Source organism: Numida meleagris, chromosome Z, assembly GCF_002078875.1.
Source record: "Numida meleagris isolate 19003 breed g44 Domestic line chromosome Z, NumMel1.0, whole genome shotgun sequence".
Taxonomy (NCBI): Eukaryota; Metazoa; Chordata; class Aves; order Galliformes; family Numididae; genus Numida; species Numida meleagris.
In genome coordinates, this window is record NC_034438.1 from 65,193,493 (window position 1) to 65,217,434 (window position 23,942).

At 40.1% G+C, this 23,942-nt stretch overlaps 1 protein-coding gene across 4 annotated transcripts in view; it reads left to right on the forward strand.

Moving 5' to 3' along the window:
- LOC110389395 (A-kinase anchor protein 2-like) overlaps positions 1 to 23,942 on the forward strand; it is a 258,560-nt gene that overhangs the window by 114,896 nt on the left and 119,722 nt on the right. The window contains exons 6-7 of one of the 4 annotated variants that reach the window (XM_021379718.1): positions 853 to 954; positions 4,182 to 4,886. The exons of 1 other annotated variant lie outside the window; for it this stretch is intronic. In XM_021379718.1, the coding sequence (XP_021235393.1) occupies positions 853 to 954; positions 4,182 to 4,886 (807 nt within the window). The remainder of the gene's footprint in view (positions 1 to 852; positions 955 to 4,181; positions 4,887 to 23,942) is intronic. 2 more of the 4 variants (XM_021379721.1, XM_021379719.1) reach the window with 2 other exon arrangements.

Sequence of the window (23,942 nt, forward strand, 5' to 3'; positions counted from 1 at the left end):
TTTTTTTTTTTTTTTTTTGGCACTCAAACTGAGAGTTAGTTGCTTGCACATCTCTCCTTGGAGCTCTCCTTTTAACTCAGCCACGGAACCTTAGCAGAATGATAACAGGTTATATTTAAATGAGTCTTAAAGCATCTGCCAGTAAATATTTATAAAACATCTCCAGTGTTTTTTCTAAAGAATATATTTAGCTTGTGATAAACAACAGTAAGCAAGTCAGCCCTTCCAGCTAGTTCTCTGCTAGTTTGAACTCTGTTAATGAACACTGGCACTAAGGAGCTGGCAAGAACTTAATAGGTGCTGCAGGCCACAATGGGCACCCTACTAGACTGTATCTGTATGTTATTTCATTATTAGCTATATTAATATCTTTAAGAATAAAAAGTCAATTGGCAGTTCTATAATATGCAAACAACCTTGCAAAAAGTACTGGCTTTTCATCCCTTTCAGCTAACAACAGCATTTTTAGGCATTTAAATCTCTATGTGAGACATTTGTTATGCTAGGTATTACTCTAGGTTTGTTCCTTGCCCACCACATCTTTCCCCCAACATTTCCCACATTTAAAGGTCGCAGACTTGATAAATCCAGAACCTCCTGACAAATAATTTTATGTGTTGAACTTACACAAGGTTTGAGTCATCTGGACCCATTCCGTCCTACCTCAGCTAGTTTAGTTGAACACCGATCACATGACAGTGACTTTGCACTTTGTTTGCTTTGATCCAATTATCTAATACAAAGCTCCAGCAACTATTGTCAGGGCTGACAACTTAACGCTCTGCTGTCTAAGCAATGAAGCCACTGGGGCTCATAGCACAAATCTAACTGTTTCCTGTTCTCTGACACCAGATGCAGTAAATTACATTTGCTCCCAGATCCCTGAACTCCCAACCCTCTATTCACGAACAGCAGAGCCAGTTCCTGGGAGGGACGGAGCAAGCAGAGTAGCTGGTAAGTCTCAAGGAGCAAAGTTTTATAATACCAATCCAGTAGCCATGAACTCTTCTTTGTTATATTGCCTTAATTGATCTGGACTCCAGATATCATTCAAATGCCAGGAAATGCCATTTGATTCATATTTTGTAAATAAGTCAAGGCTTTTTAGGCAGCAATGAGTACTCCCAAAACAATATATATTGACTGAACACAAGCAGCATAGGAAATGTGTCAATTTTTTTGTGGAAACATTTAGTTCCTTCCATCTCTACTTAGAAAAATACACTATATCTAGACCATGTTTTTTTCTCCTCCAATGCACCCAAGTGACTCCCCTCAAGATGAATGAGACATACAGGCACTCACAAGCCTCTAGTCATGCTTCAAACTTTAATGTCATTTTATACCACTTTGTTACCATTCTTTCTTCTTGAGGAAAAGGCTGGGGAGAATTATAATGATGTGTTTTGTACTTGCAGACATACAGTTTTCTAACACTTATTTTTTAGACTGTGTACCTGTCTTAAATGTACCGGTGTTACTGTTCCAAGCTGCACACGTTCCTTATTTTCAAGAGCCTTCTTCTCTAAGCAGTGTATTCCCTATCTCAAAACCAAACTGCTGGTAGCTACTTAAGAGGTGTTTAGAGGAATAAGAAAAAAAAGGTGGCTATCTTGAAGAATGAGTTAGTAAGCATAGCAAAGCAGCTTTTGCAGCTAAGACACTGTAGACCACTATGGGATATGTCATTTTGTTTAGACATCCTATTGCAAGCAATACTAAAAGCTTCTCTTCCACCAGTGCTTACCCTGTTCTGTCCGAAAAGCAAGTTTTTCACTGTATGTTTTGTGCCATTTTGTCTATATCAAGAATACAAACATTTCTTTCACTCTTTGGGTGACCAAGAAGCCTTGTTCACATATTCCTTGAGAAGAGTATTGTGTGTGATCAGTAGCTTAATGAGAAGACACTGGCATATGCTCTCAAGGGTAGATTGTTAGCATCCATCTTAATATATGTTCAAAGTCTATGAAGGTTTTTTTTAAAAGAATAGCCTCAGAATCCCACTGTTTAAAGCCATGTAATAGGCAGAAGCCAGATCTTTTCATATGTACGTTGGGAACTTGTTGACATGAAGCACTGTGTCATGTTACACTTTAATTAAAACTTGTACAGAAGACTTGTCCCCATGAATAGAGGCTGTCATCTTCAAGTGCTCCTTTCAGTTTCAACTCTATTGTCAGACAGCTTTGTATTGTATTAGTAGAGCGCATTTAGCAGTAAATAAGCTCTGGTTGAATAAAGACATTTTAGAAATCTGCATTAGTTCAGTTTTCAGATATGTTGACAAGCTGAGCTGCTAGATTTTCCTGCAGAGAACTAACATTGTGCAAATCAGCAGATAAACAGGGTTCTGTTATTCATTTCTCCCATGGCAATGTGCTTCACTAGTGAACAGATTGGCAAAACTTTCAGATATATTTATGAATTTACTTGCACAAATAGCTTTCCAGCTCTCTAGACTAGGTCATAAAGCACAAGCTATATCAAAAACACTACTGCTAAATCATGATAAAAAGAAAATGTTGACAGTGGCAAATGTTTAAGTAAATTTGGCAAACAATAAATACACAAGGATACAACCACGCTTGTTAACTTTCTAAATCAGATCTCTCTTTAGCACAGAGTGTTCCAAGCAGTGCTGGAACTTGTTGATCAAATTCTTCCTAATACGTAGAATATTGTTATCTGTACCCATTCTGCAATAACTGAATTTTCCATCAAAACATACAGTGGTGTTCATGATGCACCACATGATTAATTGCGTAATGCTGATGAGAGATTTCATTTTAAGAATATATAAAAAAATCTTCTACTACATATGGATAATAAGACTGAAAGAATGCATTATATATGTAATTTTTAATATTAATGGTGTTTAAAATACAAACATAGCAAGCTACACTGACTCTGAGGCAATTATAATTCTATATGCACTTGAAAATAAAAGGCAGGAAGAAAGCCAAGACATCAGTTTCTGGTGTCCCAGGTAAGAAAAATCATGATTATGCCAGTTAGGTTCATTGGTGGAAGCGGACATCATAGGTCTCACAAACACTTCTCATTGCTTGTGGTAGTTTGTAAGTGTCTGTGAATGTCTGTTCAAGAATGTCTTAATCTATATGCAAGGAATATTTAAACTGATGAACACTTCTGCTTCTGGAAAATCTGTGAAGCCTTTGCACATTTTTCTTTGAAAATCTGTCCAGTGAGATGCCATTATGTCTCAAAATGAGGGTTAGAGTGATGAATACTATTCCTGCTATGTGGTCTCAACTATTTTCATCGTATTGCTGCGTCTTTCTTAACAGCTAGAAAAGTTTCTTTGCTATTCTAAAACAGCATTCCTCACACATATATTTTTATCCATTGTTTCATGGTGTTTTGAAAATTGGTTCATTATTACTTTTTTCTTCAACTCTCCCCTTTGTAAATGATGCTTAGGGTGTTGTTCAAAGAAGGGAGGGAGCACTTCAGGGCCATTTTGTATATTCTTTTAACCTGCAAACAGAGGTCACTGTTGAAGTCTTGGTGTGGAAGAAGAGATCTGTCCTGTCACAAGTCTACAGGAGAAATTATCTCATCCCTATATGATTTTGTTTTCCTACTTGTAGAACAGGGGTAAAAAATGGTTGTTCGCCCCTCTAAAATGTTTTGAATGCCATAGATGGAAGAGATAAGCAAGTATAAGTGTTTATCAAGTCTGGGTGTTACTTGCAGCAAAGAAAACTTCTTACCAGCTAACTGGTAGTTTGATGACAGAAAAGGAAAAGAACATAAAGAGGTTGCTGGAGATTAGTTTATCTTTGAATTTTGAGGCAAGTTCAGAAGGGAAAGACGGAGGCCAATCTGCATGCTGTCACTTCCCTTTGTCTAAAGTATACCTAACCTAAGTGCTCTTGGTACTCCTAATTGACCAGAGGCAGTTCCACATCGTGTGAGTTGGAAGACTAAGTCCCATCTGACACAGGCACGCCTTGCCTCCTGCTACATAAAAAGCTGTAAAATAATAACTATCTCTGTTCACGGCCTTGCATCCCACCTCTAACGTAGAGCACTTGACCCTTTAGAAACAGGTGACAGGAAAAGGGGCACCATAGTTTTCTTTGTCTGTTTGGCAATTAACCATTCACTGGCTTTTTTTGTTGTAACATGCACTTCCTTTCTTGTTTTCATTCAAGCTTTGTGCACCATGGAAATTAATGTGGAGAAAGACAAACAGACAGGAGAGACCAAGATTGTCTCTGCTTCACCTGTTGGCCCAGATGAGGCCCATCAAAGAGGATTCAAAGTCTATGATGATGGTACCAAGGTAGTCTATGAGGTTCACTCTGGTGACACAGTGGTAGAAAATGGAGTACATAAATTAAGCTCAAAGGACGTAGACGAACTTATGCAAAAAGCTGGACAATCAAATGTAAAAGGAGGGTATGAAATAATGACTGTGTCAGACAGAAATGCAGTAGCTGATGGAAACCTTAGCCATATGAAGGAGCAAATGCTCTTCAAGGAGGCAAAGCTGGAAATGGTACACAAACCAAACAAAGGGCATGCTGTGAATCCCCAGCACCAAGACAAACCCCGTGGTGGTGAAGTTCCAGAGGCCAGTGCAGATCAGCCAGTGACAATGATATTTATGGGCTACCAGAGCATTGACGATGAAGAGGAGACGAAAAAAGTGCTGGGCTATGATGAAACCATCAAAGCAGAGTTGGTTCTGATCGATGAAGACGACGAGAAGTCTTTGAGAGAGAAGACAGTGACAGACATCTCCACCATGGATGGGAACGCCGCTGAGCTGGTCTCTGGCAGGCCCCTGTCGGACACGACAGAGCCCTCCTCTCCTGAGGGGAAGGAAGAGAGCCTGCCCTTGGAAGCTGCCCCAGGTACACAAAAGAAAAAGCGCTGTCAATGCTGTATTGTCATGTGAACACCTTCTCCTTCCCCACTTGGGCAGCTCCTGCTCCATCACTTACCTAGACCTCATTGTACTTCTAGCTGCAATACTGTGAACTGGAAGTGAATGCCTCCATTGCCTTGCAGTTGGGTTGCTTTGATTTCTAGTTCTTCAGGAAGAGGAACGCGTGGTTATTTTCCCATCAGACGTACACTTTGGGGTTCAAGGAGTGGTTGGAGATTTTATTATTTTTTTTTCTTTAATATTGCAGAGTGAGAGATAAGTGGGAATTGGAACAAATGTTTTCATATTTATTTGATTTATACATATATATAATATATATAATGAAAACACTTTTTACATTTTCTTTGGATATCTGGCAGGCTTGATCAGTTTCCTAGGATTTAGTGGGAGTCTGAATTTCACAGCAGCCAGATATGAGAGCCTTAAAGAAATGTCGCTTCTCTTTTTTAAGACAAAAATCACATTTAAACATCGTTTTATAGATGCCAATTTTTATTTCTCAGGGGAAGACTTAGATCATTTTACTGTTTTAATTTGCTAAAACTTGGATAAGTCCTTCCTGAAGGGTTTGCATAGTTTTGTTTTATAGTAACTTTTCAGTTTAGTTTGCAGCGTCACAAAAATCCATCAGCCATTTCTGCTTATTGGTAATACCAAAAGTGGACCTTAATTATTCTTTCTAGAAAATGTATGAATGATAATTTTGCCTTATATAAATCTTCCAGATTACAGTATTGTATGTGAACTTCATCTCCCCAAATTACAACTGAAATTAACTTGACAAGAAAAGGATGCAGCTGTAACACCAACTGAAATGGAGTTACTGATCTAATTACTTGCCTTTCAGTAACCCTGCCAATGTTATATATGACGTTTCCTGCTGAACTCCATTAGAAGAAAGATACTGCTTTCTATTTCCCTAGAATATAAGTAATCCTCTCTCACAGTCTGACCCTGCTCTCACTGAATTCAGTGAGGAAATTCTCAGCACTGGAAACGTGGGCAGGGCCAGATTGTTATTTTGCATTAGGAAAATGTTATTTCTCATTAAGTGCACCTCCAGTGCACTGACATACTGACAAGTGATGGGTCTGCTCCTGCCATGCTTACCTAGCCAAAACTCCCGTGGAGGCCTACTGGAGTTTTGTTTAAGCAGCTGTTTCAGAAAGTGATCCTAGCACCGTAAGGCTAACATTTTCAAAAATGCTGGTGGTTTTGGATGCTTCACTTCCTGGTGTGGGATACTTCAGAGAGGCCTGATTTCCAAAAAAAATTTTCTTCTGCCCCCTGAAAATCAGGCCTTTAAAAAAACGTCTCAAGGTGAAACTCTAAAAAGGTGAAGGCATCCAAAATCAATAGATGTTTCTTTATTTCTCGGTCCATTGTTTCTTCTAACTACAATGAAAAAGCAAACAGCTTTTTCGTGGTAAGATAATATGAGCCTGATTCTTGTCTCACTTTGGTTTTGGTTAGGTGCAACTTCACTCACTCTAGTGAAGTTAGTCTGGATTTGTAACAGCAGAAGTGAGACTGAAAATCAGGATTTGTATTTTCTGATAGTGTTAAAATACTGAAGAGTATTTTGGAGTGTCTTTGAAACTATCAGACTTAAAAAATGAATAACAGCAACAGAAAAAATATTAAAAAGAAAGAAAGAAAGCAACAACAAGCCTCTTTTCATTCTGAGGTGATTCCTATGGTATTTCTGTACTTTCTTGGATGGTGCTTTTACTGCATTAGTTGTTGGTTCAGAGCATCTGATTAAACAGTTCTTGCTCTGTACTCTTTTCTTTCTGTGCCAGTGAAAAAGACACTTGTTCATTACAAAGGTTATATGAGGCACACTAAAAACAGGCACACTAAAAACAGACACACAAAAATGCAAAAAGTAGCTCCTGTGTAAGATCACTTAGCTGTCAATATGGAGTTGGTCAGTATAACTTTTCACCATTGCCCAGGTGACAGTAATAAAAAAAAAGAAATTGGTGATTAAGAAAAGAGAGCCACATCCATCTGACACCTGCAGGAATTATGCTGGCCTCTGTGTTTGCTTCAGTGGCCTGATTTAACATGTAATAGATTTCTGCATGTTCTCTCAGCCTCCTCTGGGGCTTTTGGATGAGAGAAGAACCAAACCCAGCAACAGAAACTCTGAAAATCATCACTTGACTTAGGCCTAAGTGATTAACAGTTTTATCAGAAAGGAGAATGGCTGCAAGGTTGTGCACTGTGATTATTATTACTGGTGGCTGTTTGCTGGAAACTGTGTTGGAGATCAGCAGCCTGTGTTTTTGTTGTTTTGGAATGTTTTGGGTTTTTTTTTTCCAGAAATGCTAACTATTTACAAATCTCAACATTTCTTAAATCAAGGCCATGAGCTTTCAGCTCTATCATGTGGCCTCATGAGGCTGTCCTCATGTTTAGCAGACCAAGGTGTGGGTAGTTGACCCCAGGGGCTGAGCTATCCTGGCTCATCCCATTACTACTCATCAGCCTGGCCGTGGTAACCCAGGCCCTGACACCAGCACACAAAGCCATTTCAGGGCTTTTTGTGCATTTCCAAGGAGCTAGGCGAGGTAACTGCAACTCAGCTGAGGAACATTGACCCACACAACTGTAGTCGCCTCATCGTAGCCTGGTCCACCCCAGGCACTGCGCAATGGGGAAATAGCCAAGGCTTCAATAGGGCATGCTTAGAACTTCAAGAACTGCAAGAGAATTGTGACATAAACCAGAGGGGACAGTAAAACAGTTTCCACTTCATTCCTGCACCATGAGGGCCTCTGGAGCCAGACTCAACCCACTTAGGAGCCAGTGGGAGGCCCACAGACATGCTTTGCAATAGCTCTGTCACTCTTGGGCCCCCTCACCTCACCTCAAAACGACATCTTCTGCATCTCTCCTCCTGGTCTGGCCAGTCATTCCCTCTCTAGGTGTGATCCTGCCTTCATGGCCACCCTGGCCTCCTCACCTCTTCCCAGCCCAATATTTTCCCTACCACTCTTCTCTTTACAGACATTTTACTCACAGTCCTCTGCTCATGACATTTGGACTTGACACTGGACATTCTCGGGTACCTCTCCTAATCCGATCTGTCCATCCTCTCTTCAGCCTTGTACTCCCCTGTCAGATGATCTTCTGGTTCAACACAGACTCAGCGTTTTGGGGATGACTCCCTTAGTGGCCAGCTTTGGGAGATGCATGCTGAGGCTGGGACTAGAAAGCATCTGAGACCATGCATCATTTGAGGCACAACGTGGTAGGGAGATGGTGGCATGTAAGAGCTCAGAAGTGGCCCTTCAGTGGTTAGAAGTAGAGCACAAGCCTTAAACCTTAAACCTGCCAAATACCTATTGCTCAGTACCTGTAGCTGACATTGAGTGCCTAGGAAGGCCAGTGTTTTTTTATGTGTTCATATGAACTTCATGGCTAACGGGCCATGATAGATCCAAAAAAACTGAAGGTGTGTCTGCAAAGGGTTTGTCTTTGTTAGTCAAAGGTAGTTCCATATCTGAGGTCACGCAAAACACAAAACAAAAGCAAATCAGTCTGAACTCAGAGAGCCTTAGCTACATTGCCTGAAACATGCTTATTCCAATCATTTTCTTCTGCAAGTGCAACAGCCTTGCTGGACATCAGCTTGTCCATAGTAGCCATTAGACTGCAGCCAATTTACATGGGAAGTCAAGTGTGTTAGCCTGTGATGATGAATGTAAACTGATTTCCAGGGCTTCTTTGGGCTTGGAAGGCATGAATTTTCCCCATGCCCTCAGACAGAAAGCTGCCTGTGGAAATACATGCACAATCAGATGTGAAGGAAGAGGTCCGCTCTACAGTAAAGCAGAGAGAGATTTTGTAAGGATCGTAATGGGAGTTGTTAGTATTGTTTTGAGCAAACTCCATGTCTGTTTAACTTATGCCATCATCTGAACATTTTCAATTTCAGCGTGAAGAGATACAAAAAAGTACAGTCAGAAATTGATTCAGCGTTAACAATTTGCCACGACAAACTGCTCGCCTTAATTTTTGTAAGGAAAACAAGAAAACTCTTTTCAGAGTACCTTTTCCTGAACTGGGAAAAAGTAACCTATGAAACTTTTTTATATTTTGTATTTTCTAAGTTTCTATGAACCCGGTTTCCATGTTGTCCCTTCTTTTCATTCAGGGACTGTTTATTTTCAAACCACTGCATTTTACTTCCTTTTTTTTTTAGCAGAAGAAAAATACAACTCAGAAAACACAACATTAGAATTAGTGGCTAGGCAATCTCTTTCAATTACAAGAATATCAATACAGAAAGAAAAGAATTACAGGGTTGTTTTCTTTTTTTATTTTCCTGTGGCTGATGTACTGTATGGTATGTGTTTACAGAACTCCTCTGGTCTGCCTTTGTGATGTTATCTAAATGAATGACAAAGTAGGTATGATGTGCCATTTGACAGTTTGCCTTAGCACTCTTGGGTTTCCTTCTCCTTTTTGTATTTTTCTTTCTTTTTTTTTTAATTTTTATTTTTTTTCCAATAAGTGCAGGCTGTATTCTAAAGCTGTATTAACACAACATTATCTTTCAATCCCCAGCAAGAGAAGTGTGCGCAAACCCTTCTCCATGAAGCTTGCACACTGGTGCAATAAAAGACCCCAGTCCTGCAAACAGAAACACATATGCCTAATTCCACTGTGTGTGGACCTATTTCATTCAAGAGGACTACTCATGGGAGGAATGTGTGTGTAGGTGTCTGCAAGATCAGGGTGTGAGTGATTAATACAGGGTGTAGTTTGAGTGTTATTTGTGTACCTGTACCACTTATATGCACTGCTGAGTTTGCCCAGAGTGGTCTAAACCTAGACGCTAACTCTGAGTATTGCTACTTCTGCTAAGAAAAACATAAAGCAAAATGGTGCTGAGCATCTGGTGGGATCAGGTCCTGAGTCAGCATTGCTACCGTGGCAGTGGTATTCATGAGGAAACATTTAATGGGACTTCCCTGACAGCTATTTTATCAGTCTCCTGCCATTCTAAGTTCACTAGTGATTATTCATGCTTAAGATCAGAAATACTACTTAATGGGAGCAGGAAGAAAGCATACAGAGTTGCTAGAGAAATAAAAGGTGTTCTACCTTTTGATTTAGTCAAAAAATCTAAATGGCATACTTGGAAAGTAAGAGGGGATATAATAGAAAATGTAGTATTTTACATTTGCGTATTTTTTTAATGAATAAATATTTTTGTAATGAGATACAAATCCTTAATAGGGATTTGATTTTCTGAATATCATCCTATTTGTGACACTGAGCCTTTGAACTTTTTCATACATTGACGACAATGCCCAGCTTCTTGGGATCTTTTGTAGACCTAACCGCATTTTTCTCCAGGAAGCAGGATCACAACACTTTTTAAAGAGTAACATTGTAAGAGTAGAATCCAAAATACCTGCTATGAACACAACTAAATAAATTCATTTATTCTCCCCACCTCCTTCTCAAAAAAAAAAAAAAAAAAAAAAAAAAAAAAGGTGGACCTGTGCTTTCTATAGATAGACAACTTCATCTAGAATCCCGTTGTGGTAGATAATAACTACTTACTTTCAATAGAGAGTTATGACTAAAAAGAAATATAATATGTTTTTTCACTTTGTCAAACTTTGTCCAACAGGAGATTTCAAAATACAAGAGATGGTGGCACTGGAAAGAGTAGAACAAAATAATTCGGACAAAGTGGAGAATTTTCCCACAGGCTAAAATGTGGCGTCTTATTTTTTTCAGCTCATTCCGTTTCAGCTAGTTCTCTCTGTCTGTTAGGAAATTTAGGATTCTCTCTGATTACAGTACATGAGCCTTCTGGGCAGCAAGAGTAAACTTCAGTTCTGAGCTTAATCAGAAGTTGCAGGCTATGACAACACCCAGCGTAAAGGTGGACAGTAATTTTTGCATGTAAACAAGTAAGTTGCATTAAATGGATGAATTAATTAAGTTTAGAATATGAATGGATTGCCATCTAGTCCAAAGAGAATATAAATCTAATTTGTAATATAAATATGTAATAGTATCTTAGCTTGTAAATAGTGACAAGGGTGCATGAAGTTCTAAAAAATGCCCCACGTGTTTAAAATCAACACAACCACAAAACTGAGCCTTTTTCCTCATGGGTTCAGAATGTCTTGCAAATTACATAATTTTTTTCCTGTGGTGGTTCCCGTTAAGCTGCTCAACAGATTAAGACTAGGTTACATTTCTTGAGGGCAAATTTGTGAAAAATTCTGACCCCCTTCCCCCAGTTTGCAAATACTTATTTTAGGCAGTATTGCTGTTATTGTATTGCAAACCTTCCTCTGTAATTGTTTCCCAAATGCTTTGTAAAGGAATTTTTAGATTTTTTTTTTGTGAGGTCTACCTTAGAAATTGAAAAAAAAAAAAAAATTAGAATGACCTTAGTAACTCAAGTCCATCAGTTTGGATACATTTGTACATTTTTAACTTACAGTGTAAACTAGAGATTTAGACCTGATCTTGAATATCTTGATATAATCTGTTAGACCTTAAGACTTGCTCATGAGCGTACAACTAAGCACCCAAACTGCCCTTTTTAGTTTAATGGAATGACCCATATAAGTGAAATTTAAGCACACGAACAAATGCTTATGGGGTCTGGGCTTTAAACAATATTGCTATAAGCAAGGCTTATGCTGCTTTAATTGTATCTTCTCATTCCTTTAATTAGATAGATTTTTTAAATGAAACTGGTGCACTTTTCTGCAGAGAGGTGTACAGGACGTGACCTCCTGGCCAACTGCGTTTGAAAGTGGATGAATGCCTTCTGGGCAGCCAAAACTCCCATTGATCTGCAGAGGATTGAGCTGAATTTCATGCCTACACACAAATACAAAGTAAAAGAGGCAGTGTGAGGTTTTTTCTTTCAAATTTTTCCCTTTGCATGCCTCTGCTCCAGACTCTGCCTGTCCCCTGTCTCTGTACTTGCTCTTATTTCAGACACCATTGCTCAGTTGCTCCTTTTTTCCCCTCTCTGCTTCTCTTTTCGTGGTTTCCTATAAGGAAAATGGGGGAAAGAAGAGAGAGACTAGAGCCAAAAATCTCACCTCAGGCCTGTTTGAGTGAGTTTCAAGCTACATGAAATGGCAGTACCTTGTCCTCAATTTTTGGACTTCTTCCTGCATTTTCCTAGATTTGTAGGGCAAATCTGATACCAGAGGAACATTCTCTGCCTGTTCGTCTAGCATCCCCCAAGGTACCACGATAGCCTTGCTATTTAGGTAACAGTGCTATCTTTCTTTCCATTCCTGTGGGAACATGTTAAACCCCCCAAGCCAGATATGCCCAAGTGCATAAGATACCAGCATCCAGAAGATACTTAGGGGAGCAGAAAACAAGCCATCCCCTGGCTGTTGAGTTGCTACCAGCAGGCTGAAGGAGCCAGGATAAAATGTGAACTTCCCCAAAGACTGATCCAGCATACAAACGCACTCTCAGTAAAACTAACTGCCAAAAAGCTACTGGTATCCCTCCAAGTTAATGTGGTGGTCAGAGAGGCGAACTCAAAAACAAAGAGGGTTCTGTGCAACCACGTAAAGTCCCCGTTGGACACAGTGCTTAAGCTCCACTGACCTTAAGCAATTGCTGGAAGTGTAACACATACTTAAGCACTGTGCTGACTAGGGATAACTTTGAGGGTGTGCTAAGATCTGCCTGCACCTACAATTAAGGTGCTTAACTGAAGATGGGCTTGAATTTTGTCACTGTATTTTGCCAGTGTGGATGTAGGCACCAGTTAGGGGCAGATGGAGGAGATGATAAATTTATTTGAAAGCTTTTCATGGCCACTGAATCTCTGTACAGCAAAGGTAGCCAAGCAAGAGCAGGTCAGGACAAAGGCAAAAGAACACTTCTGAATGTTTCCTGCCCTTCCCAACTCTGTTCACTCCATAGACAAAGAATGACTCTTTATAGGGGTTCAAGAAAATGTTGTGTAAAATGCAGCTTTTATGGTGAATGTAGGTTGTGGTTGAGATTTTTTTTAAGCTTCAGTCTCCCACTTTCTTTGTGAGCTAATGTAAATAAAATCCCATTTTGTTGGGGAAAATCTGCTGTGCTAACACTGGATTAGAATTGCTGGGGATAGCTGCTGTACTTTGTAACCTGAAGTGTACTTTTTTGACTGTTATGTTTTTTTTCTTCAGATTAAAAAAAATGAGTACAAAAAATCAAAAATAAATAAAACAAGAACACTGCCAGCAACAGCCATGCTGTAACTGTGGCTTCTCTCTTTTTTTTTCTCTGTACAGTATTACTAGTAAATAAATCTGCCTTTTCACTGCGCCTACCTCTGTGTCTTTTTACTGTGTTTCTCTCTAACCACCACTCTTTGAAATGCTCTGTGATCTCAAAGACATACCACACTGGAGCAGCCTCTCTCACTAATGGAAATAAAGTACTAACTCCACAATTCGTTGTTTTTTCTTCCTTCCACTGCTGTGCCCTGCCGTTCCGACTGTTATTTCTCTTAGTTGCTTCATCCCATATTAACTCGTCATACTTGTTACTGTCTCATTTCTCTTTTTCCTTTCCATTTTACGTGTTACTTTGCCAGGTATGTCATGGACCAGGTTGCTCTAGGACTTTTTATGTTTGAAGAAGATGAAGTCTTGGTTTAGATCAGCAAGACAGCATGTCCCAGGTCTACTTATTTCTTCATGGAGGGAAGAGTTCCCTGCAGTGCATATGCAAGCCCCCAGATATCGTCACTAAAGAATTAAAGGACTGTCAAAATAAACAGTGTGCAGTTTCTTCCTGGCTTACCACAGAAATTGTCCTTCATATTTCAGGACTGGAAGAAGCTTGACAATGTCTGACTTGCAGCAAAAAAAAAGTAAAAAAAGGAAAAAGAATTTTTTTTTTCCCACAAGATGCTACATTTACCTAAGTTTAGTCAACAGCGATAGGATGGATAACATAGCCAGGTGCTATAAGCTCTCTGCTCACAAACTAACAGGTCCGCCCAGACAGCCATGTAGGAAACTCACCCCAGATTTCCCGTTGCTACATAAGTAGCACCCCTCTGCTCCTTTCACCATACATCCATCCGAAAAATTATGTATGCACACTTATCTGATCCTCTGCAATGCTGTACTCTTTAGTGGCACACAAGGGGAAATGGCCACTTGTCCTTGTTTTGTTGCTTTATAATCTCATCCTGAAAGCTTTACAGTGGGTAGGACTTCAAGCTCTCTTTCTTACTTGTATTTAAGTACAAGAAAATTTGACCATCCTCACATACTCTGTGAGTGATAGAGAACTGGTATATATAAGCCCTCAAAGGACTGGAAAATTGATCACAACAGCTATACTATTTAAATTTCTTTGGGTTTGCAAAGTTCTCCCTAATTCAGAAGCTTGCATTATTGTGGCCAAAGGGAGAATCATGACTCTCAGCTAGCAAGTGTCCATGCAAAGAACATGCATTGACAGGGCTTTTGTCATCAGCTACTTGCTTAGTGCAGACTCCTGAACATATTAGGTACATACTCCATTTGCTGACGCATACCGTGGTCTGTGCTGTACTATTACTTTTCATCCTTTAATTTATTTTCATTATATCTTTATTGTTTTCATCACTTAATTCAGCTGAAAACTCTTTCACTACACAAAACCAGGTCAGACAAGGAAACAATGAAAACAAACTAGACAAAATCTGATAGCACTGTTGCCGCTGAAGTTTAAAAATGAAAATAATTGCATGCACTTCTCCTTTTTAAACTAGAAAAACAAAAGTGAAACTTTAATGTTTTGGGTTTTTTTGCACAATCATAGCATGTTGAAAGAAAGGAAATGCTTAGCAGCTGCTGAGATAGTACTGGAACGCTTCTGGAGTGGTTCCCTGGAGGTCAGTGACTTAACAGTAAAGTCAGATTCAGCACATGGGAGGACAGTTCTCTCCATTTTTTTGTTCTTTTTCCATTTGCTTTAATAATTTTGTACCTTAGTAATGGAAGAAAGAAAGAAGCATATTGTAAAAGTTTAACACTTTCAGTAATCTGTCAGGAGATAGAAGCAGAGTAGCTCTCTTTCTGACGGCCCCTTCCTTTCCTACAGGATCTTCATGACCTGCCTTTGACCCACAGAACTCATATCAACTCAGCAATACTTTGTACTTCACACTGCACAATATTTTTAAGGTTACAGAAAGAAACCTCCATGGCTATAAACTGTAAGAATGAACAATAAAAAAGGGACTCGAAATTATCAACAATCTTTGCTGTTGCAAGACCACCATTTACATTCCCCAGCTGCTGCAGAAGTTCTGCTCTGACGTCCATCACATTGTGTACATTTGTGTGAACCATTTGTAACCAACTGTGTGCAAACATAGGCTGTTCCCTGGAGGATTTTACTAAACAACAGAGTATGACACAGACCTGCAAAAATTTGAGTGCCCATCCACTTTTACCCATGGTAGAAAAACTACCTATTTCTTCACCAGCAGTGCCTAGGTGATGGTAATCCACTTTCCACATGAGATGAGGTGGGAGATATGTGAATAGAAACAGAGCATTCTGTATTAGACTTGGAGAAGAGAACTTCCCAGCGCATAACCCAAAAGGGAAGAGGGGAAAATCTTAGTGACTGAGAGAGACAGTGGGTCACTGCAAATCAGGAGGAGGGAGCAGGTGTGCTGACACTGACAAGCAAATCTAGGAACCCAGCTGTTCTAGAAAGAAATGAAATTAGCTCCTGGCTTTTATTTACAGAGTGGCTCCTCCCAGTGTAAGGAAACTCTCTGGATTTAGCCAGCAGCAGTGGAGATGCTGATCCAGGTCCTGGGAAAAGTCATTTCCAATCTCTGCTGCTCTAAGGGGTTCAGCATGACCTCACACATGTTTCTCTTCTACAGATCTATAAAGGTTTGCAGAAACAACATTTTCGTAGGAAATCTAGACACCTAACTACTTGCTTGGGTGGAAGATTTATCATCTATTTTATGGCTGTATTTTAGGATAATTAGCACTACCCTACCTCTCAGTGCTATGATGATGAGTCTGTTAGCGTCTGCCACAAGGCTGCAAGAATATAATTTGTGTACACATCACAGAAGGTCCCCTTGCTGTTCAGTTCTTGGAGACATGCTGCTAACAACAGCATTGCTAAACCAGAAAATGTGAGATTTGTTGTAATCAAAACTAGCTTTTCACAGCAGTCAGGAGTTTTCTGGAAATGAGAGAAAAAGAGAATAGCAGCAGCGTGTTTGACTGCTTGTAAGTGGGAGAATAAAGAGAGAGGAACAGTTGGGGAAAAAAAAAAAGGACCTGTGCTCAGAGGAAATGGCTTCAAAAATGGGTCACATTCTCAGACATGACTAAACAGTTCAGCTACCTTTTTTGAGTATTTCCATAACACACCACTGGATACAGATTCCCTCCAGCTATAGATGAATCTGCTCCAGCACTGGAAGCAAGATGGTAGGTTTTCTGGGGGAGGAGTGTGTGTTGATGAAGTTAATTAACCCTGTATAGAAAGAGGCTATCTACTCCCCTGAGCACAGCCCCTACAATGACTGTGCTCCTCTTAATCCAGTGTATTTACCTCTAGACATCACTGCATTGTGCTCTTAGGTATCCTGAGGCTTCAGTAGAAGGATGTTGTTTTGTAACAGCAGAAGATCTTGGTCACTTATGTTCCACTGAAACATGCTTCATATAGAATACATAGCCCTAGTAATTTTTAAATGCTTTGTTGTGCTACTCATCTTTTGTTATGGGGTTAGATGCTTCTTCTTAATATGCTATGCTAAGTCATGGAAGCATTTTTATGACTAGAGAAACAGGACTTCATGGACAAATTGTTGGTGCAATGGAATAAATATTTCCACCTGCTGACTGACTTACGCAATTTTACATCATTAGGTATAGTCAAGTCACCAGGGTGATAGGATAAAGCAATGGGGCTGCTAAATATCAAGTGCAGTAAACATGTGCAGAGTTGCACACAGAGAACAGAGTTAAGCAACTTGAAGAGAGTCTTAGATATTATTCAGAAAAAAAAATAGGAGAAACTAATTTCTGGGCTGAGGGTGAAACTCATAAAACACATGTTCTAATTGCACAAGCAAGCCCTGCAGAACTTTGATATTCTGGGTCTGTTTTTATGTGGCATTTAAAAGACTGCAGACATGATTTTTAGGTACTGTTCAGTTCGATGCGTAAATGTAACAATACGTGGAGAAGCTGCTGAAACATTGCACACTGTTTATTTTTTTTTTCAGTTATTTTACATGTTAGGATTTAGAGCTGGAAATATTGTGATTACTTCATGGGTGTATCACTGACTCACAGAATGGTTGGGTTGGAAAGGACCTCAAAGCCCGCCCAGCCCCAAACCCCTGCCATGGGAGCGCTGCCACCCAGCAGGTCAGGTCAGAACAGGGCCCTGTCCAACCTGGTCTGGAGCGCCTGCAGGGATGGGGCACCCACAGCTTCTCTGGGCAGCTGTGCCAGGGCCTCACCACCCTCTGAGTGAAGAATTTCTTCCTAATGTGAATGGGAGTGAGTTTCCAATTATGCTCCCTGGGATACCTAGTTTGTACCAGTTTTACCCACTATAAAAGCACTTGTTTCTCCTCAAGTTTTAGCCTTATCTAGTCAGTCATTTTCAACTACCTACAACTACGTCAAGTAAAGTTTGACCAAAAGGGTTAATAGAAAAGCTAATAAAATTTTTCAGTAAGAAGCTGTTAGATTTGTGAATTACAGTGATTCAGGTTACTGAGAGTCATGTTGCTCAACTAGGTGAGAAAAAAATCCAGTAGAAATAAAGAAAACAGTTCTGTATCATTAGCTGGAGGAAAACACAACCCTTCTACTAGTCTTTGAATGCCCAGGAATGACATTTGCCCTAAGAGAAGGAGCCAGACATCTTCTTAAATTCAGTAATGTGAAAAGTCCTATGTTCTTCAGTCCATCTGCCTATATCATCCCATTGCATTGAACTCTACTTCCCAAAGCCCCACACAGCTGTGGGAGAAGCAGAAGGGTCTCCAAGATGTGCCATCCTCTAAAGTACATTCCTTTCTGAAGAACAGTATCTGGCAGAGAACAAAGTGACAGTGAAACTCTACTAAGATCGGTTTGCCTCAAACTGATCTGGCTTACTTACAGTGGTGAAGGTCTTGTTTTCTTTGCAACTAAGATTTTCTCTCCCAAGACATCTATTTTGCTATTTTGCTACCTTCCATAGATCTCCCGTGCCAGTGAGCTTGGAAGCCAACAGTATGCGATCTCTACAGAGCGTGGGCAGACATGATAATGCTGGGCCAGGAGGGAGGTAAAAGGCTATAGCTGCACAGCCATAGGCTTTCATCTCAGGCTCTTTCATCTGGAAGAGCCCGGGAAAATTGTCAGCATTGGAGCAGGGCACATAGGACAGTTCTGATTCACTGGTGACGATAAACAATCAAAAACAAAGTAGGGAGTTCCGCCATACAGAACCCAAACCAAAACTTCCTGAATTGAATAGCTGTTCAAAAACAAAGCTGTTTTTCTCTGTTGAAAATGCCTTGCTGGAGGTGCTTCCAAAAAATAAAATAAATAAAATAAAAAAAGAAGGAATAAACAAGCCACTATTTAATTTGGAATACATTAGAAATATTGGTTTGGCATTATACGAACATTCTCTCCAACTTTTTTTCATCCAGAACTGTTAGTGGAGTTCAACACAGTTTCATTCTCTCAAAGTTCATTCTTTTTCCAAAAAAAATGTTCTGTTTGGATTCAAGGGGAAAATTCACTTGGCTGCAGCCAGCACAACACTCCTCGCTGGAGGCTGGAGGGCTGACACTACAGTTTCAAGTCAAGTGTGTGTGATAATGAAAGGCTAGCCTTGGGCAACAGCTGTGTGCTGTCAGTCCTGGATCATGCTCTTTCTCTGCTTGATGTGCGCAGCTGACTTTCCCACCCCTCCTGCCTGATGCCTTTTCCCTTCCTATACACGTTTGGACTGCACCCTTCTGAGCCCCAGTGCACTATGTCCATATCTCATCCAGATTGATGCTATCACCAGAAAAGAAGACTCAAACTGAATGTCCATTGCCATGTATGTAAAGACTAGCATCCTCTTCAGGAGATGCTAAAGGTTCTCAAGAGCAAACAAGTGATGGGGTGTTAACACTGCTGCTGAGCTCATTTGTGTGTAGGGTAGCCTGGACAGAAATAATCCTTCCAGTGTCATGTGCATATCACTAAAAACCTGCTGGGAATGCTATTGTCTGTAGGAAAACTGACTTCAAGTCAAATATAACATCTGAACCCAAATCAAACCTTCTCTTTCTCACATTCACCATACAAAGCAAGGAAAATTCAAGCAAGAGGCTGGAGGCAGGGTAGCAAGAAAGTGAGAAGTGATCAGAGAGACACTTTCTGCAGAGAAAGATTTAGCTTAAATCTCTTCAGAGGTGAACGCTGCTTCATTCCTTAGACAAGTCACCTGAGCTATTCCCCTCAATTTATCTGCCTTTTTAGACGGAGACACCATATCTTATGGTAGCAGTAGGAGCAATGGTTTGTGACTATAAGGGCTGTCTCCAGCCCTAAACTGCTTTACTAGCAGTTCTGGTGGCTTCTGCCTGTTCCAGTCTGAATAATGAATGCTGAATATAATGGAGTTACTGAGACAGAGCTGCTGGCTCTATTTTATTTCTCCTCAAGGAGGAATCTACGTGTTTTGGTAGAGGTAAGCTCTGTCCATGCAAGTATATGATGCTGTATGAGTGTTAATATCACTGCAAGAGCCATCAGCTGGTTAGTCAAGTGAAGAACATAGATAAGAAAATAGGACCTGGCACAAGCAGGGCACAGGATTAATTCTCTGCTGAAACCGAGTGGCATCACACAGGCTGTAAAACAGGTGATTTCTTGTAACTCCACGCACTTGCATTCCCATTCTGGCCCTGGCAGTGGAGGTCAGCAAAGACAGAGAAGTGGACCAGACGATCTTAGACTTTTCCAACATTAATGATTCTATGATTCTATGATGCTAATCAGAGAAGGCGTGGCAGATATCCACCAGCTCCACCAAGATGAAGACAACTCAGGCCAGGAGAAGCTGGGCCTAGTGGTGGAAAATGGTCCCATGGTCCCATGAGGAAGGCAGAGGGGTACATTTCAGTCATAGCCATAGACTTCCTCTTCTTCTCGGGAGATATAGAATAAACAGGATATTTCTTTTCCCGTTTTATTTGGGAAACATGAGAATAGTTGATTGGCATTAACTGCAAAGATCATTTAGCAGAGCAGCTGAAATTATCAGTTTGCAGATCAGTTTAGATGCGCCCACGGCAGCAGGGAGCATGATAAATCGCAGGCAAACAAACAGCCAACATTTTCTGCTGTGATGCTGAATGAAGTCTGGATTCCAGACAGTTTGACAAGTCCTCCTTAAGAAAGCTTCATCCCATTTCCAAATCAGAGCCTCCCTTTCCTGTGAGCAACCCGTACATCATACCGTCTGCAATAAACAAAACCTCAGCAGACAAAATTCATCTTGGGAAATATATTCTAAAACTTGATTTTCACCTTCTTTTTTTTTTTTCTTCTTTTTGTAGTGCAGCCTATAACAAGCTTTTCCTAGGTCAAATCTACCATAACCCAAACACAGATGTGCTGTGCCTGTAATTGAGAGTAGAGAGGAGATAGGCCACAGAAATCAGGAAAAAAGCCAACCCCAAACTTCAGTGCTAGGCAAGGCATGGGTTTTGGACAATGGCGAGGGACACCATATGATTTAGAGCTGGACCTGGGTCCGAGCTTTTCCAGGAAATTTGTGAGCCAGTACCTGTGGTTTTGTGTGGGCCCATCCGTGTTGTGCAGGGCTGTGCTGCACAGAGGACTAGATCCACATCATTCCTGCTATTAACTAGATTCATAGACAGACACGAAATATATCCATAGCACTAACTTCAAACACAGAAGATTCCAAACTGGCCTAGACAAATTTCCAGATATGAGGGCCAATGGTCAGCTTCAGATTGAATATAAATGAAAGCATTCAAGTTTTCAGATGTGAACTTCACTTCAAATTTCTGTCTGAGTTTAAAAATAATCTCTCTGGAATCTTTCTTAGGACAGGATCAGTGCAAGACCTTGTCAGTTTTGTCTTGAAGGCTTCAATCAAACATTGCTTTAGCTTTATGCTGGACTCAGCACTGAGCTGAGACCTCGTCACAAATAGAGTTCTGCTTGCAGCAATTCTGACTTGTGAGCATGTATGCATGCATGTCTGCATTCATGTGTGTTCATGTATGTGCAAACACACTCCCCTACCTGACACAGCAATTACAGGCTTGAGTTTAAGGGGAAAAAATAGTTGTAGCTCTCAACAGTTTATCCCCTGTCAGTATTTACCATTAGATTTTTCATTTCTACCCAATCTGAAGCTCCCTGCGACAGAAAATTCTTTTTTTTTATTGTCAGTATATGACAATTTTGCCCAGAATGTAGCAACAATAAGACAAATGTGGAAAATATATGACGTCTCATGTCAAAACCTGGCCTCAGACCCCACATCTGAAAAACCTGGTAAACATTCAGCTGTGCAGTACTACCCTCTCTGGGAGCAGCAGTTGGAGTCCTGGCTCCACTGCAGTCAATGGGAGTCTTGTTACTAGTTTCTTGGGGCTAGGCTATAAAATAAATCTGTGTGTGCGAGTCTGTGCAGGCCTAGATCTTAAAAATTTCACAAGCTAAGGAGTTTTCTACATGGAAGTATCTACTACTGCACAGAAACCATAAGCTTAAATCAATATATGAGTATTATAAATACCTACTTTCCATGGAGGGAAGTTAATTCTGAAAGAAAAGTCTATTCTGCTGCTATGAAATCCTGAATATCTTGTACAGCCTCCTCACATGTTAAAAAAAAAAAAAAAAAAAATCATTACTAGTTCTATGAATGTAGCTACTGTGTACAGTATATTCTTTTCCTCCAGTAAAGAGAATGGTCTGAGAGATCAGCCTTGGTATCAAATCTTTACAAATAATGTATTAAAAAAAAACTTCACATGACATTTGTTTACCTCTTAAATCTCTGCCTATATATAACTTTACATGTTGCATTTGTGAACCCACTGTCAAGGTTTTGCAGTTAGCCTGTGCATGCCTAGTTTTGAGAAATGCTATCTCAATTGGTGAAGCTTTTGAGCGTACAAATTGTCTACAGCAGCATTAGAGTGACTTAGGATTAGTTTGTATTCCTCTTCTTTCAGGGTTCCTCTTTCGTTTGTATTAGACCAGTAAGATAGAGTGGGACATACACTGTACTGCAAGAGTTGTAGGGCTTCAGGTAAACACGACTGACATCTACTAAAATGGACGAGGAATGAGGGGCTGATGCATTAGATGTACTGCTGGAGTGAGTGATTCAAGAGAAGGGGGAGATCATAGGGTAAATAAGAACACCAGGACTGCTCCCAGAAATTTTTTAATGAAAAACTACCAAGATCATGAACATTTAAAAAAATATTACATGGTGCCAGGAGGATATTATTTTTGTTTTTAGGCAAAGTAGTTAACCCAGTAAGTATACACAGTACGAGCCCTAGCTTGGCAACAGATGTACCATGAAGTTCGACTTCTCTCAAGAACCATGACTAAGTCATGACAACTTAATATAGCTATTAGCAAAGTGATAGCATCTCATATTACAACATCTGTACCTTGTGCAATTGACTTGGTCAGATACATTCCTAAATTAGCCACCAGTCTAGGTATTTATGGAATAATCCTCCTTACTGATAGTTCCAGGCAATAAGTTAAGAACTGAATGGAACTCATCTTCGATATCTAAAGAATGAAAGACACTTTAATACTTTAAACCACAAGATATATTTTAATATTTAATGAGTATTTTAGGACAAGGCAAAGTTATTAATTAAGAGTAAGGCAGGTGTCTTCTCACCATAAAAGTTACTCTCTTATAAGCGTTCTGCAGAATAGGAGTCAGGGTACTTTAAAACACACCTCAGAACACTCCTGAATATTTGCATTAAATATATTCATGTTCTGAAATTTTCCTTAAGATAGAAGGAAGACAAACTGGATCAAATTCCAGTTCTAGAATATAGTATGTCTGTAAAAAAACTACTAAGAAAGCAAAAAATTGTTCCATTTCTCCTCTCTGAAAGACCCAAAGATGGTCAGCATTTTGTTTAAAGATAGCAGATACCCTGTCTCCAGAGCCAAGCACTCTAGGACATCCTTCTGCAACGGGCGCCTGAAGTTCTGATGGCTCTGACCAAGGCTGGCTGTGTCCTGAGGAAAACTAGCAGACCATGCAGCTGTACAGCATAAAGCCATCCTTGTGATGTTGCCATTTTAAGCTCCTGTACCCGAAGGAGGGTTATAGCATGGCCAATAATGTTTTCACCCAGTCCCTATTGTTGCTGTATCTGAGCACTTCACAATTTTTCATGTAGTGAAATGTCACAGCGTTCCACTGGGGCAGAGAAGTGCTATTACTGATACATACAAAACAAGAAACCGAGGTGGAAGGAAATGAAGTGGCTGCCTGCAATGTGGGAGCCCAAACAGTTCCTAAGAAACAATATTCCAAGGCTAATGTGGATCCTCACTGTTACCAGATATTCAGTTTTGTCTGTATGGTAGAGAAGACCTGAGCAGAAAAGCTAACACAAATGCTCTATGTTGCTTTATTGTTTTCTTTTCTGTTTTCTGCAACCTTATGGTAACTCATTCTCAACACAATTTTCCAGGGAGAGTTACCCAAGCTGCTGATTTCTAGCAGGAGCAATCTGACAGACACAGGCAAGGCAGTCAGCATGCCTTAAACCACAGTGGTCAGAGATGTCATTACACAGCAAATACAGAGCAAAACCCCATTTTATCAGAATATGGTCTACTTCTTCATTTTATAGATACAGTAAAATAACAAATTACAAATCAGGAACTGTTTGGAAAACACTGACAGAAAAAATAGAAAGGAGGGGAAGAAGGGGAGGGAAGGG